Genomic DNA, 16,049 nt, shown 5'->3' with positions numbered 1-16,049 from the left:
CTTCTAGTGAAATTCTTGCAGTATATACATGCCAGTAACCGATGAGTGACCTCTAGAACCGTCATAGCTGCAGGATCTCAGTACAGCCCCACCAATCAAATCTGGGCAATGTCCCAAGGTGCAAAATAACAGTATACATTGCGACGGACGGAAGAGGGTGGAGAGCAATGTGGACTCACGGGCAGAGATAGTACATAGACTGAACCATCCCGACACGTTTGTTCATGTGAAACATTTGAGGACGAACGCGGATAAGAATGTCAGTGGCCGGATTGAAGAAACAGTTTCACAAAGCGAGTCAGGTAATACGAAGCTTTTGTGCGACGATGCAAACAAGATTTGTTTCGAGTCATTTCTTTAGAATGATACAGCCCTGAAGGACATGCACTTTAACAGCGCTTTAAATCGCGGCTTTAAAGAGTTTTAATACTTTTGTGACATTCCGCGTTTGTTGACTGCGTGAATATTGTAATAGCAATGCCCGAATCGTGAATCAATTGTTCTTTTGAGTCGGCTCTTTTTAATGAATCAGTCGGACTGAATCGGTCCGGTGGTTCTCGAGTGAACAACTCGATTCATTGAACCGGGAACCTTATCGAGAACAGCAATGTTACATAAAAAAAGTTACATATAAAAATATTTTATGTTTACGAATTGACATAAAAACAGAGCTGTATTTTATTGAAGAGTGCAAAACGTTTTAGAGAAGTTAATAATGCAAGTTTTATTAAGGTTGTAAATGACTTTTTTTTCTGAACTGAATCATGGCAGACCCGAGATATATTTTAAAGTACAATGAACACCTTTAAAATTATATCGTTAAAACGTATGTCGTTAATTATGTGCCATGTATTGACGATGACCTCACGGCGTAAAGAATCGGCGGATCTGATTTTTTGAACCGATTCTTTGAAACAATGCGTTCAAAGGAACCGATTCGCGGATATTTATAGGACTTTCTCTCTGTTCATCACATCTAGAGCAACTGTAGCCAACCGTGTGTGACCTGAGTCTGACGGCCCATTTAATCGTTAATTATGAATTGTCTTAGTGTTCAAAACCACCAAGGATGACGGAAACATGTAGGCCTAATATTAAAATATAAAGGGCATTAAATTATATGTAAAATGTAAATGTTTAATTTCAGTAATTCCACACTAGAACTGTGCTTCTCCCAATTTATTTAATCAAACACGTCCTTCTCACCTTGTGTTGCTGAGTCAGTGTTACTGCAGAGGTTTGAGGACTGTGTGTGCTAAAATGAAAACTAGTGAGAAACATGCACATGGGTGTTGTCTGTTTCTTGGATCCAAAGTCCACTTACTATCTGCTATTGTTTTTGTTCATATCAAGTTTATTGTGATAATAAAATCTATTGGAATTTTTTTTTTTTTTTTTTAAAAAGCCTGGTTATTCACTCCTGGAGGTTTTGTTTACAGTATTAGGGACAGTTTCTAGGTCCTCAAGTCACCAAAGCACATTTTCCAAGGTCACATTCTTTCGATTCCTTCATGGTGATCTGAATCCTCTTAGTGTTTTGGGCTCATTGGCCAAACAACTGACCTTCATAAACAGTTTTGCTTATGAACCACAGGAAACAGATGCTCAGTCATCACAATGTGTTAAAAATGGCAAGGCTTGCGGATTTCCTGGTTTTGTTTTGAAATGTTGTAGATGTTGGATTGTGTTGTGATTGGATCAGCCACTCTTTATCATATGATTGTGTAAATATTGCAATTATAAGCTAACTCTTTTTGTAGTGTCCTTAATATCATATCTTAAATGTTATGAAGACTATTATATGTTGAAATAGTCACTACTCATGATATTAAGGACACTACAGACAGAGTAGTAACTATTTTAACACATAATAGTCTTCATAACATAGAAGTTATTTTTTATGAAAGCTATTGTGTGTCAAAGTAGTAATTGAGTCCGATCACATATCTTAAAGGGATAGTTCACCCAAAAATGAAAATTCTGTCATCATTTACTCACCCCCAAGTTGTTCCAAAGCTGTATAAATCTCTTTGTTCTGCTGAACATAAAAGAAGATATTTGGATGAATGTCAGTAACCAAGCAGATCTCGCCCCCCCATTGACTACCATAGTAATTATTTTTTATTTTTCCTACTATGGTAGTAAATGGGGGGCGAGATCTGCTTGGTTACTGAAATTCTTCCAAATATCTTCCTTTGTGTTCAGCAGAACAAAGAGATTCATACAGGTTTGGAACTACTTGGGGGTGAGTAAATGATGACGGCATTTTCATTTTTGGTGAACTATCCCTTTAACTCACAAGTCCACTCAACAAATAAGTAATATTAGATTTTTTTCCAACTTTCATTATCCTTACAGTTGCTAAAAGAAAAGATCAATGGAGTTGAAGGAACAAAACTGGATGAGGAATTCCTCATCATGGAAAGGGTATACATATCAATCCCAACAAAATAAATAAAATAGTATATTTGAAATATTAAAGATCTGGATGCATCAAAAAGATTTTTTTTTCTTTGTCTATTTTATTGATTGCTTTATTGTAGAAAACTGATATTACCCACAAAATGATTCTCGACCTTGTTCCAAAAACTATAGGATATCTTCAACCAAACCCAGGTATTTATATATTTAATAATAAAGGTTATTTTTTTAGGTTTAGTTAGTGATTTTTGTCACTTATTCTCCTTTTTTGTTCTTCAAGCATACAGAGCAAAGCTCAGCATGCTCAACACAGTGTCCAAAATGCGTGGGCAGGTGAAGGCTAGTGGCTATCCACAGACAGAGGGCATTCTGGGAGACTGCATGTTGTACTATGGCAATGAGCTTGGAGCTGAGTCTGGTTTTGGTATGTTTAAGACAAAGAATGAAGCACGATGTTTTTTACTGCTTTAAAATGTCAAAATACCACTTTTGAGTTGTGTTACAATTGTAGGTTATGCTCTGCTTGAAATGGGAGAGGCGTTGAAACAAGTAGCGCAGGCAAGAGACTGTATGGATGTGCGAGTCAAACGAACCTTCATTGATCCTCTGCAGTCCCTGCAGCAAAAAGAGCTGAAGGAAATTGCGGTCAGTATTGAATATAATGTAGTAAATGGGCATGATGGTATAATTTGTATACCTGGCTTTAATTTACTAATGTTCAGATTATCCGTCATTTTGCAGATGCATTTAATCCACAGCATAAAAGCATTAGTGTAATGTTGTGATTGTGTGACTTTAAATATATTCAGAGCATTTGAAGTGAAAATAGTATGCATTTTTTGTTGTGACTGAAGACCTAACCATAGCTTTCCTTCTTTTTCTGGTTGTCAGTATCATCTGAGAAAACTTGAAGGTCGCCGTCTAGATTTTGATTACAAGAAGAGACGTAAAGGAAAGATTTCAGACTCCGAAATTAAGAAAGCATTCGAAAAGTTTGAAGAATCCAAAGAACTGGCTGAGAGAAGCATGTGTAATCTCCTAGAGAGAGATGTAAGTTAGAATATATATATATAAATACAGCCATGGCCAAAAGTATTGGCCGTGACATAAATTTTGAGTTTGTTTTCTTTGTTTTATAAAAGCACAACATTTTGGTGTTACTGTGAGTTTACAAAAATAAAAGTTGGCCCTTCACAGTTTCGAATGATGTATTACTAAATTGATCTTTTGACATTTTGTTTTAGGTACAACGGATGCAACACCTCTCAGGTCTTTTAGGAGCAGTAATAGACTATCACCGCCAGTCATGCCAGATTCTAGAAAATCTCAGGAGCAATTTGCAGAGCAGGTTAGAATCATGATTAGTCCATAGAAGTCAGAATTCCTGTACTAACCTTGATTTCATTTAATGTGCCCTCTTATTTTTTCCCTGTGTGTAGGATAACAGACGCAAGCAATCAACCCAAAAGGGAATTTGCATCTAAATCAGTTTGCTACACAGATACTTATGGATTTTCCTCATGCTCATCAGGTGTGGTAATAGGTTATTTGATTAGATTAAACATGAACTGTTTACAAACTGTTTCTGAATTCTCTGTGAGCTGAAATACTATATTATGTACCACAGATACTGAGATCACTGAAGCTTTGAGTGAAAAATGCAAGTAATTTTAAATGTGATACACAAACTCTCACTCTTTTTATTTGGTAGTTGGAAGTACCCCTGCAAGCTTTGCTACTAATGTCTTTTAATCTTACTTTAACAGATGCCCCGGTTGTGGTTCACCCTCCTGATAAAGTCACCATTAAATCTCAAACAACAGACATGCCAACCAGCAACAGTGAGTAAGATAATTTTGCTTCCAAGAAAATGTCTAAAATTGGCGGCCCTGTATGTATACAGGGCATTCAAAAGAAATTAATACTTTTATTCATCAAAGATGCATTAAATTGATCAAAGGTGACAGTAAAGACATTTATAATGTTTCAAAAGATTTCTATTTTAAATAAATGCTGTTCTTTTGAACTTTCTATTCATAAAAGAATCCTGAAAAAAAAAAAAAAGTATCACGGTTTCCGCAAAAATATTAAGCAGCACAACTGTTTTCAAAATTGATAATGATAAGAAATGTTTATTAAGCAGCAAATCAGCATATTAGAATGATTTCTGAAGGATCATGTGACACTGAAGACTGGAGTAATGATGCTGAAAATATAAAACAGTTCTTTTAAATTGTAATAATATTTCACAATATTACTGTTTTTACTGTATTTTTGATTAAATAGTCTTTGTGAGACATCTTTAAAAAAACATGAAAAAAACTTAATAAATAAGGACAGGTCAAAATAAATATGAGTTAATCCTATTTTTTTATTCAGTTTATGTAGTGCTTCTTTCAGTTTTTAGAAGTTTAAATATTAAATATTTCTATATTAAATTTATAATATAATAATAATTAATATAATAGTAACACTTATATAAAGAATGAAAACTTGCATATTTGTATTAAATGTGTCTGTTAGAATTAGAATGTGTCTGTTCGGTTTTCATTTTTTTGCTGTAAAGTGACCTTAATCTTGGGACAGAAGCTGTAAAAATAAAGCTTATTTTCCTAATGTGTGCTAGATGATAGCGCTTACCCCTTGGACCAGCCTTGCTGTCGGGCACTTTACAGTTTCCAGCCAGAAAACCAGGGAGAGCTGGGCTTTAAGGAGGGTGACATCATCATTCTGACGGGCCAGATTGATGAGAACTGGTGTGAGGGTATGAACAGAGGGGAGTCTGGCTTATTTCCCATGAACTACGTCAAAGTCCTTGTACCTCTGCCACAATGACAGCGGGAAAGCACTGCAGCTGGACAACATGAACTTTTCCAGTTTTTGGAGATTCAGAAACTTTGATTATTTGATAAAGGTTAATGTGTCAAGCACTTCTGAGCCCTTGCTGTATATTTTTATCTGTATCATCACTATGCAAATCATCTACCCAGCCTTGTATTCCTTATTTGATGATTTTTTTTTAAGAATCTAAAGATGTTAAATAAATATGCTGCTATATTAAAGTCTTAAGGATCCTTTATGTTATACGTGCACTATAAATGTTAATGAAATGAATCCCAATGTCCACTGAACTGCATTACAATCTGCTAGTGTATAAATATCCAATGTTCTCACTATTAATGTTGTAAAATAACATATGTTTACTTGATATTTAAGAGCACTACAAATATTTGAACGCATATTCCTTCTCAGGCGTGTTTATTAATGCAAACTTTGCCACAGAAACTCAATGACATCTTGTTGCCCTTCCCACACTGGCGTTGCTGTAATTCCGAATGTTTGCCTGTTTTGAGCCAAGCGGCGTGCCGTAGTGGCGGTTCCTTACAGGAGCCACGGATGTTCAAACTCTGTTGATATGACAAAGTTTTACTTTCAAATAAAAGGATACATTTACTCAATCGCCGTGGATGTATTGTGAAGTGTTTACCAGCATAGCGTTCAAATTTTCCGCACTTTTCATAGTCTAAACCAAGGGTAAGTAGCTAGCTGTTGCTAATCAGCTGATGAATGCAGAAACTATTAGCACAACAACGCGAAAAGCAACAAATAAGTGCGAATTGGAGAAGAAAAGACATTTAACGAGCGTTACGGGTTTATTCTAAATGTTTTTTGTCAGAATTGTCTGTTAAAGTCACTTTACTCATGTAACTGGATTTGATTATTTTTTTTAAACAGGATTGTCATGAACTAGCTGCATTGCTTGTTGGCTAACTTGAATATAATGTAGTCAGAGTCATTGAGAATATTTTAAGCATAGTTATGGCACAATTCATACTCTTAATAATACGCCAGACCAATAATAACCCCATAAATTAATGTACAGATAATTTGCTGTCCAAAAAAGTGTCATCTTTTAGTGTGTTTCTAATCATAAAAAGTAACAAAATTGCCAAAACAACACTTTAAAGTGCAGCACAATGGGATTTCATGGTTATTTTTCCCACTATTTTCCCCTGTACTGTTTTTTCTTGAAGTGAAGCATGTATTATTCGTGTCAAACTCAGTAGTGTCGCGCGCCTGACAGCTGTCCACCTTTTTTTCTCCCGACAGCCGTTGCTATGGAGGACGTCACGCGGCTGGTGTCGTCAGGTGACTGTCTGAAGATTTGGGACTCGACCTCCATGACGGTGGTGGAGCAGTTCAACCCTCACAGTGCCACACATCCAGTGGCTCAAGTGTGCTGGAGCAGCAGCAGTATCCTCTATCATTGTGAAATCACTCATTTTTGAGCATCACTCACATGTCCCACAATGATGCCTGTATGCATAAGACATGATCATGTGTGTAGCATCTGTTAGAAAAGATATTCTCTTGGACAACCATGTTTACCGAAGTGAAGTGTGCAATTTCTCTGACTAGTTTCACCTTACAGAATTGCCTGGTCTGCCATTGGTTGGACCAAGGGTTTTCAAACTGGAGTATGAGGAAAAGTTTAAAGAAAAACAATGTAAAAATGTAAATAAATAATAAACTGATATAAAGAAGTAGTAAAATATATTAAATAAATAATAAAATAATATTAAAGTCACCATAAAATCAAAATCGACAATTTTTGTTTAATAGAATATTGCAGTATTTGTTATTATTATTTATTATTCCGTTCAAAAGTTTGGTATCTGTAAGATTTTTTTAAATCTTTTTAAAAGAAGTTTCTTCTGCTCACCAAGGCTGCATTTATTTGGTCCAAAATACAGTAAAAACAGTAATATTGTGAAATATTATTACAATTTAAAATAACTGTTTTCTATTTGAATATATTTTAAAATGTAATTCATTTCTATGATGCTAAATTTTCAGCATCATTACTCCAGTCTTCAGTGTCACATGATCCTTCAGAAATCATTCTAATATGCCGATTTGCTGCTCAAGAAACATTTCTTATCATTTTAAATGTTGAAAACAGTTGTGTACAAGTTCAAAACAACAGCATTTATTTGAAATAGAGATCTTTTGTTACATTATAAATGTCTTTACTGTCACTTTTGATCAATTTAATGCATCCTTGCTGAATAAAAGTATTAATTTTATTTATTTATATATATATATATTTTAACTTGCAGAAAATTCAGCTTTGACATCACAGGAATAAATTACATTTTATAATATATTCAAATAGAAAAATTGTAATAATATTTCATAATATTACTGTATTTTAGACCAAATAAACTTTTGAACGGCAGCGTACATCACAATGGGGCAGAAAAGACTCGCAACTTCTATTTCATGTCGACTTTAAAATAAATACATAAATAATTAATAAATGATATCAAAATAAAATTGTCAAAATAAATACATAATAAATAAAAAATAAAAATATATAGAATAAAATAAATATAGTTTAAAATAATAAATAATGCATATAAGAGTACAGTACTAGTAGAAAGAACATTTAATATAACTTGATAGAAACTAGATATATTTTAAATATATTGTATACCAATTTAAATTAGTCTAAGTGGTCTTTATACATGAAAATATATAGCTGCCTTTTAAAATTTATGATGAGGATACATGAGGATGATCATATTTGTGGCATCTAAAAGATTAAAAACCCCTCAATTGGAGAAACATGGTGCATATTTATTAATAACAGAGCATTTCATCTTCTTATTATTTCATCGATGAAAGGGCTTTGCCTTGACAGCTTTCAGATCAGTACCTGGTCAGTGCCAGCAGTATAGGGGACAAGCTGGTGGTTTCCAGTCTCAAGTCGTCACCGGTTCCAGTGATGGAGCTGGGTGAAGGGGTGAGCTGACAAACTTGGTATCATATCTCAATATATCTTGGTTATGTGTGTCTAATAATGGCCTTTTGTTTATAGAAAAAACAAACCCGTGTCAGTCTGAACTCCACATCACAGTTCCTGGTCAGTGGAGGACTGGATAACAGTGTCAATATCTGGGACCTCAAGACAAAAAGGTTGCACCGAACCCTTAAGGTACTTAGTAGCCATGTATCTTGCATATTTCACTGCGAGTTTCAAAAGACACTCGGGGGATGGTTTAGATGATCTACTAGACAGACATCTACATCTTAATCCATTTCCTTTCTGTATAGGACCACAAGGAGGAAGTGACGTGTGTGTCTTTTAATGGCGGCGATAGCTACATAGCATCAGGCTCCACTAGTGGAGATATCATCCTCCACAGTATCACAACCAACCTGTCCAGCAAACCCTTCGGCCATGGGCCAAATGTGGTGAGTTTGACGTCTATTTAGCTATACAAAATATTATAAAAGGTAACATATTTTTTTAAGTTCCAGGTTTGCTCTGCTTGTTTGTAGAGCTGCACAGTTTATCCCTAAATTTTGTGATTATATAGTGATTATATATCTATATGAAATAATAATAATGATAATTTTAATTATATGTTAATATATTTAATTATAATGATAATTTATTTAATTAAATATAATGTTGGAAGCACAATCTGATAGGTAGCATTATTTGGCAGAACACACGGCCGCATTGAGTTTGTGCTTGAACGGACAAAAACAAACAAAATTATGCCAAAATGCCTGTTTTGTCGAGTATCCTCATAAGCAGTGTCTTAAATGAGTTAAATAAAGTCTTAAATTTCCTCAAAAAGTTGTGAGAAAATGTGTATCAGATCCACGTCATGTGTGGCAGTACTTAAAGTGACAGCAGCCTAATAAACCTGCTACAGTCTGCTATTAATGTTAATCAAATAACAAAAGAAAAAGAAAATCACTCACTGTTATTAATGTTAGATCTGTTAGATCAAATATTTAAAATATAACTGTCTTTATGTTGTTTCTACATTAATTTGGAGATTGAATGTGAAATAATTATCAGCCTTTGCAATTGATAATCACACTAAGCCATATCTGTTTTCAGTTTCATTTCAATTAATTGTGCAGTCCTAATATAAAATACACCATGTGATCTCTCTCCAGCCAATCCATGATCTGAGGTACTCGCTGGTGAAGAGGTCTTTGCTGGGCACTGTATCTGACAGTGGCTCTGTGGCACTCTGGGACGCTAACACTCAAAAGGAGCTGCACTTGTTCGAGGGGGCGCACAAAGCCCCATGTTCAGGGTTGGCCTTCTCCCCAGCCAATGATTTGCTCTTCATTACTGTGGGGCTTGATAAGAAGATCGTCTGCTATGACACCTCCAGCAAAATGTAAGAGAAAAAAATCATCTCATTTAGTATGCATTTTGGACATTGGAGTTGGATTTTGTTAATCAATTTAATGTGTGCGTATCCCCACAGGGTGTTTCGTAATAAGCAGGTGGAGTCTCCACTCACAGCCATTGATTTTACCCCAGATGGGGCTGGACTGGTTGTGGGCTCAACGCAGGGCAGGATCTACCTGTACGATCTGAGAAACCTCAGTGCGCCGATCAAAATCACCACGGCTCACAAGACGTCAGTGACATGCATTCGCTTCCAGAACTCCACCTCCAAGTTAAAGGTACAGCTGTCGCCGTTTTGTGTACATAATCACATTTCTACAGAACCACCCTTCATGTTTCATGCGAGGTAGTGTTTGTTTTTGTTAAACTGACTTATCTCCATATCACTATAACAGAAATGAATGAATATGGGGGACAACATTCAAAACATGGGGACAAAAATAACACATACACTAAAAAAAAAAAAAAAAATATATATATATATATATATATATTATATATGTATGTATGTGTGTGTGTGTGTGTGTATGTATGTATGTATGTGTGTATATATATATATATATATATATATATATATATATGTGTATATATATATATATATATATATATATATATAATATATTTATGTGTGTGTGTGTGTGTGTATATGTGTATATGTATATATGTCTGATGATATAGCTTTAAAAATTCTGTTCTACTAATTGATGAAAGTGTAAAACATGCAGTGCATTTTATATGAAATTAGAAATTGGTTTTAATCAACTTAATTAAATTTTTAATTAATGTATAATTATTTCTTAAATTGTATTTAATTTTCTTTTTACATTTTTTGCAACATCTGATGTAATTTAAAAAAATCTTTTCTACGGATATTTAATTAGTGAAATTGTTTGATAGAAAAAATGTTTTAATTAAGTGATTAAAGTATGTAACATGCATTTCATATGAATTAAGAATTTTTATTTAATTAGTTTGAACTAATTTAATTAAATTGTAATTAATGCTTTGTTTTTTAAATTCCTGTCCTAGGAATAATTATTCAAATTGTTTGGATGGAGAATATGTTTTAATTAATTGATTAAAATATGTAGTATGCATTGTGTTTTTATGAATTTAGAATTTTTATTTCATTTGTTTGAATTAATTAAAATGTTAATTAAATGAAATGTATTTATTTATTTGACATTTTTTGTAACATCTGATATAGTTTTAAAAATCTGTTCTAGGAAAATTTAATTATTCAAATTATGAGAAATTATGAGAAATTAGAAATTTTAATTCATTAGTTTTAATTAATTCGTTTATTTATTTAATTACTAAAAAAAATACACGCTTCCTTTGAAAATCAAATATTGCCCCTATTTTCAACAATGTTTACTTCTGAATACTTCTGACTATAATGTATATTAAAAACCGGCCCTGTTTCCACAGTCCACTAAAACATCCAGCAAGACATCTCAATCAAATAAGCGGGTTTCAGTAAAACTGAGTGGTCAGCAGACGGGACCTTCCACTCCAACATCTACAGTCCCACCCAGTGTGCCTGGCTCTGAATTTCCTGGAGATGGCCAAGCCCAAGTCACAGGTCAACCTTCTCCTTTATTGCTATAAAAGGTTTTATTTCGTATTCAGTCATATTTGGTCAGCTCAATTATCATATAAAATCTTGTTTATAGCTTTTGTAATGGTTTTATTGGTACTGAATATGTCGTCTTTTATAGGCACTGCAGGTGAGGTGTTCTCCCGAGAGGCAGAGGGACAACACAGTCAAGATCAACTGCCCAATGTGGAGAAATTTAGCAGCATAGGTCGGAACAGCCTAAACCTGGATATTTTCTCCCCACTTAATGACGGTAAAATCACTGATGTTGCTTCTTTTGCATTTTTCATGTATTGTCCAGTGTATTGTCATTTCATGGTTCCAAAATGTGCTTTTCCATCCTCTCTGCAGGATTCAAAGCACATGGTTTTGGTGATACTCCAACTTCAAGAAATGGTGATTATGTTCAATCATATATGGCAGAGTTCAAGAGATTATGAATATGCCGTGTAATGATTACATGTCTCAATGTTTGTTCGGCATCTAGGAGGCAGTATAGACGTGTTCTCGAGGGAAGCAGAAGGCCAGCACAACACAGACCGGTTCAGAGTCGGCAGAAACAGCTTGGACATCTTTTCACCTGTACGAGACGGTGAGGGAACTTTTCCAACCTCTCTTTTACAGCTTTGGCCTATATATTTAATAATTGCATCTAACATAAAAGTGTGTGTCTGTGTGTATATATACATATACACACACACATATATATGTATAAATATGTGTATAGACACATAGAGACATATTTATTGATATTATGTAAACAAACTTTTATGTTAGATTTTACAGCATTAAAACTACATACTAATTAAACCATATCTCTCTAGATTACAAAGGACATAGACTGAGTGATGTATCAAGTGGAAAGAAAGGCAAGTTTGTGCAAACTACATTTTAATAAACTCTAATGAGCAAAACAACATGGTTTTATTTACCTTTACCAACATAAGCACTTCCTGTGTTACTAGACTTTGAATACCTACCTCATTTCCCTGGTGGGTCGTCCCAGAGGAAGACCCCATTGGGTACTCCAGGCAGTCGCTGCTACAGCCCATCTGTGGTTCAGACTCCTCCACCAATCAAAGAGGAGGAGCCCATCACTACCCCACCACAACAGACTGATGTACAAAATGGCACCAAGGTCCAACTCGTTTTGTTCACCATCCAACCCATTTTTGTATTCATGAAGTCAACTTTTTTTTCTTTGGATTATTGACAGGTTGAGAAGAATAACGGCCTCCGCCAGGAGTATGATGCCATAACCACGCCACCTGCTGCTCAGAGCACACGCGTTCAGTCCACGCAGCCATTCAACACACCTGAGGCCAGTCAGAGGAGAGATCTGCCCACCCAGCTCACCTATGATTCGCCTGTCAACAGAGCTCCTCCTGCAGCTGCACCCGGTATGTTTGAATGGGCCACAATTAGATTAAAAGTCATTTCAATGAGACACAATGTGTGACGGATGTTTTGATCTAAAGCTTTAGCAGCAGCAGTCGAATCTGGAGCCGAGGGCCGTGGAGCTCCACTCACCTCCGTTCAGATGAACTTTGTCCGTAACATGATCCATGAGGCACTGGAGGACTTTAGGTGAGTTACCACTTATTTATCGTTAGAGTCATTTAGGGTGTGTTCACACTTTATTTGTGATTGCTCTGTTAGTGCGGTTCATTTGAACATGTGTGAATGCTGCCATCCGAACCCTGGTGCGCACCAAACAAACGAACTCTGGTGCGGTTCGAATGACATATGAACACAACATGGACCAAAGGACATCTAAACGAACCAAAAACAGGAAAATGATCCTAAAAAGGACAGAATCCTCACGCATATAGTTTTTTCTTGTCATAGTTGTGAGTTTGCCCATCACAGGCATCAGACACGCGTCTCCACGCAGCAGATCATTTGTGTGTGTGACGGATGGATTCCCGCTGCTGTTTTGACTCCTTTACACATTTTATAAGCTCTTCACGAGTTCCCAGCTGGCCAAAATACCATCATATTTAAACTACGCACACACAACAAGCGCATTTATCCAAGCACACAGCATTGTTTTGGATGTTCGATAACTTCCGTCTCAATACATCATAACATCCGACCAATCAGGTTGTGAACGTGTCCCTGTGCCTTTAGGTTCGGTATCTTTGGGATCAGTGATAAAATTGCCAATCTGAACGCTAATCGGACCAGGACTAAATGTTTTTCTTTTTTTCTTTTTGGTCCGGACCAAACAAACCAAACGAAACGAACTACAAGTGTAAACGCACCCTTAGAGATCACAGACAATTTTTATATATTTTAAAATGTAATTTATACCAGTGATGCAAAGCTGAATTGTCAGCATCATTACTCCAGTCTTCAGTGTCACATGATCCTTCAGAAATCATTCTAATATGATTTTGGTGCTCAAGAAACATTTATTATTATTATTATCAACATTGAAAAAGTTGCTGCTTAATATATTTGTGCAAACTATGATACGTTTTTTTTCTATTTTTGACAAATAGAAAGTTCAAAAGAACAACTTTTATTTTAAATAGAATTTTTTAAAAACATTATAAATGTCTTTATTGTGATTTTTGATGAATTTCATATGTCCTTGCTGAATAAAAGTATTAATTTCTTACTGACTTCAAACTTTGAACAGTAGTGTATACATAACTAAAACCAGAAAAATAAACGTTATCTGAAATAAAATAGAATATTAAAAAAACCTTAAACTTATTTTATTTCAGCTAGTTGCCAAGGAAACTTTTCTCATTTTCATTTAGTTTTAAAATAACTAAAACTAACACTTAAGTAAAAATGAATTAAAAAAACTGTATAGACATATTAAAAAAACTAATACAAATACAACAAATAATAAAACTAATAAATAAACAAAATGACTGAATCTTTAACAAAAAGTAAAATTAAAACAAAATGTTATATATATATGTGCTGTCAATCGATCAATCGATTAAAAAATTAACTAATTAATCACATTTTTTCTGTAATTAATCATGATTAAAAACATTGTAGTTTTAATCTTTTTATATTGTAATAATTACTCTCCAACCTAACTTAAAGACAGTATATTTTAAATATTTATTTAATGGCATATTTTAATGAATGAAGGTCAGTATCACTTGATACTAACACTGGTCTCTATGAAATTGATTTTTTTTTATTTTTTATATTAATTATAGACATTCAGCATTACAGTATAACTAAAAGCTGTCAATGTCAACATTTATTAGGCTTTAAAAAAATACCAACTTTTAATTTAAGTGAACTTAAAACAATCTTCTCATAAACCCATTATAATAAATGTCATATTTACCTGTGGCCTTCCTACCTGTCTAACAGGTAGGAAATATACAGAATTTGAATAAATTTATTAAATATATATATATATATATATATAGCACATTAATTAAACCATATATTCATTATGTATTTATTAGTCATTTATAGATCACTGATTAGACTAACTCACATTATTTTTGTTTCCTCCAGGGACACCTGTCATAGAGACATCATCAATCTACAGGTGGAGATGGTTCGCCAGTTCTATATTCAGCTGGTACTTTTGGTTTTTATTTAACCAACCAAATCCATAATTAAATAGCTAGAAAAAATAAAAGGTAAGAATAAATATTACACCCCTTTAATAGTGTCACCTTTCTTTTACAGAATGAAATCCACGGTCTGATTGAGAAGTACTCAGTGAATGACTCGCTCGTGGAGGAGATAGAAAGACTGAGAGAGGAAAACAAACGACTGCGAGCCAATTATTAAAGACATCCATGGACCCGCGTCTCCCACTGCAGCGGTCCGCAATCAGAGGACAGATAGTAGCTCAAGTTTCTACTAGTGCCTTTACTCTGCAGACCAACGCTCACAGTCTGCTTTTCCATTTGTCATATTGGCACACAATTTTGTATTTGTTTCAGGTTATAAAGCGTGTTTTTGTAAGATTTATATGCCTTAAAATCAAATAGCAAGGAAGAGAACACTTTGTTTTTCTCCAAGGTGTGTTTTGTATATCCTGACTAGTTTACAGGAAAAATGACATATATTTGCATGAATGTGGTAGAGTGAAGAAACATCCCAGCGTGGATTTTGCCACTTATGAATTGTGCTCCTTTGTAATTATTTTTGCAAACCAAATGCCAAAAATGAAAGGACATTGGTCATTTTGTGTAAGAGCAGAAATGTTTTGCGGCTTCTAAAGGTGTGTATGGAGATTGTGTGAATGCTAGTGCTTCAATACATGACATTTCTATTGAATCAGTTTCATACGATCTTGGCAGTGCATTTGGCAACAAAAAGCAAAAGACTAACTTAAAACCATTGTCCTGTAACACTGTGCCCCTAATCTGTATTAGTAAGGTGTCTTCCCATGGACTGGCCTAAATAAATTATTTCTGCATTCACGTGTAGCTGTTTTCTGTTTTGTTGCTGTTTCACTACAAGCATGACTGTAGCATAAGAAAAGGTATTATGTCAAGCGCTAGGTTTGTTTTTACCTTTAAAGGGTTAGTTCACCCAAAAATAAAATTTCTGTCATTTATTACTTACCCTCATGTCGTTCTACACCCGTAAGTCCTTCGTTCATCTTCGGAACACAAATTAAGATATTTTTGATAAAATCCGATGGCTCAGTGAGGCCTGCATTGACAGCAATAACACTCCCTTTTTCAATGCCCAGAAAGCTACTAAAGACATATTTAAAACAGTTCATGTGACTACAGTGGTTCAACCTTAATATTATAAAGCGACGAGAATAATTTTTGTGTGCCAGAAATAACAAAATAGCAACTTTAT

General features: G+C 34.5%; 2 protein-coding genes across 4 annotated transcripts; both read left to right on the top strand.

Annotated features, from left to right (window-relative positions):
• Positions 1-39: 39 nt before the first annotated feature.
• Positions 40-5,879, top strand: sh3gl3b (SH3-domain GRB2-like 3b). Of its 2 annotated transcripts, XM_051883884.1 has the most exons (11): positions 51-302; positions 2,359-2,427; positions 2,544-2,616; positions 2,702-2,845; positions 2,933-3,066; positions 3,313-3,471; positions 3,666-3,769; positions 3,861-3,952; positions 4,049-4,081; positions 4,188-4,262; positions 5,048-5,879. In XM_051883884.1, exons 1-11 carry the CDS (start codon positions 258-260, stop codon positions 5,254-5,256), a joined length of 1,137 nt encoding a protein of 378 aa, XP_051739844.1. In that variant the 5' UTR covers positions 51-257; the 3' UTR covers positions 5,257-5,879. The 2 variants fall into 2 exon arrangements, with proteins under 2 accessions (XP_051739845.1, XP_051739844.1); XM_051883885.1 differs by lacking the exon at positions 4,049-4,081 and having other exon boundaries at positions 40-302.
• On the top strand, positions 5,794-15,658 carry nedd1 (NEDD1 gamma-tubulin ring complex targeting factor). 2 transcript variants are annotated; one of them, XM_051883882.1, is made up of 17 exons: positions 5,794-5,955; positions 6,532-6,675; positions 8,133-8,227; positions 8,303-8,419; positions 8,539-8,679; positions 9,400-9,629; positions 9,720-9,921; positions 11,075-11,228; positions 11,365-11,496; positions 11,595-11,639; positions 11,731-11,835; positions 12,068-12,112; positions 12,209-12,363; positions 12,460-12,643; positions 12,722-12,830; positions 14,739-14,805; positions 14,916-15,658. In XM_051883882.1, exons 2-17 carry the CDS (start codon positions 6,540-6,542, stop codon positions 15,018-15,020), a joined length of 2,022 nt encoding a protein of 673 aa, XP_051739842.1. In that variant the 5' UTR covers positions 5,794-5,955; positions 6,532-6,539; the 3' UTR covers positions 15,021-15,658. The 2 variants fall into 2 exon arrangements, with proteins under 2 accessions (XP_051739842.1, XP_051739840.1); XM_051883880.1 differs by having other exon boundaries at positions 12,209-12,381.
• The last annotated feature ends 391 nt before the right edge of the window (positions 15,659-16,049 follow it).

Source organism: Ctenopharyngodon idella, chromosome 24 (assembly GCF_019924925.1).
Source record: "Ctenopharyngodon idella isolate HZGC_01 chromosome 24, HZGC01, whole genome shotgun sequence".
Taxonomy (NCBI): Eukaryota; Metazoa; Chordata; class Actinopteri; order Cypriniformes; family Xenocyprididae; genus Ctenopharyngodon; species Ctenopharyngodon idella.
Note: the sequence above shows the minus strand (reverse complement) of the source record. Positions and strands in the feature narration are given on the sequence as shown.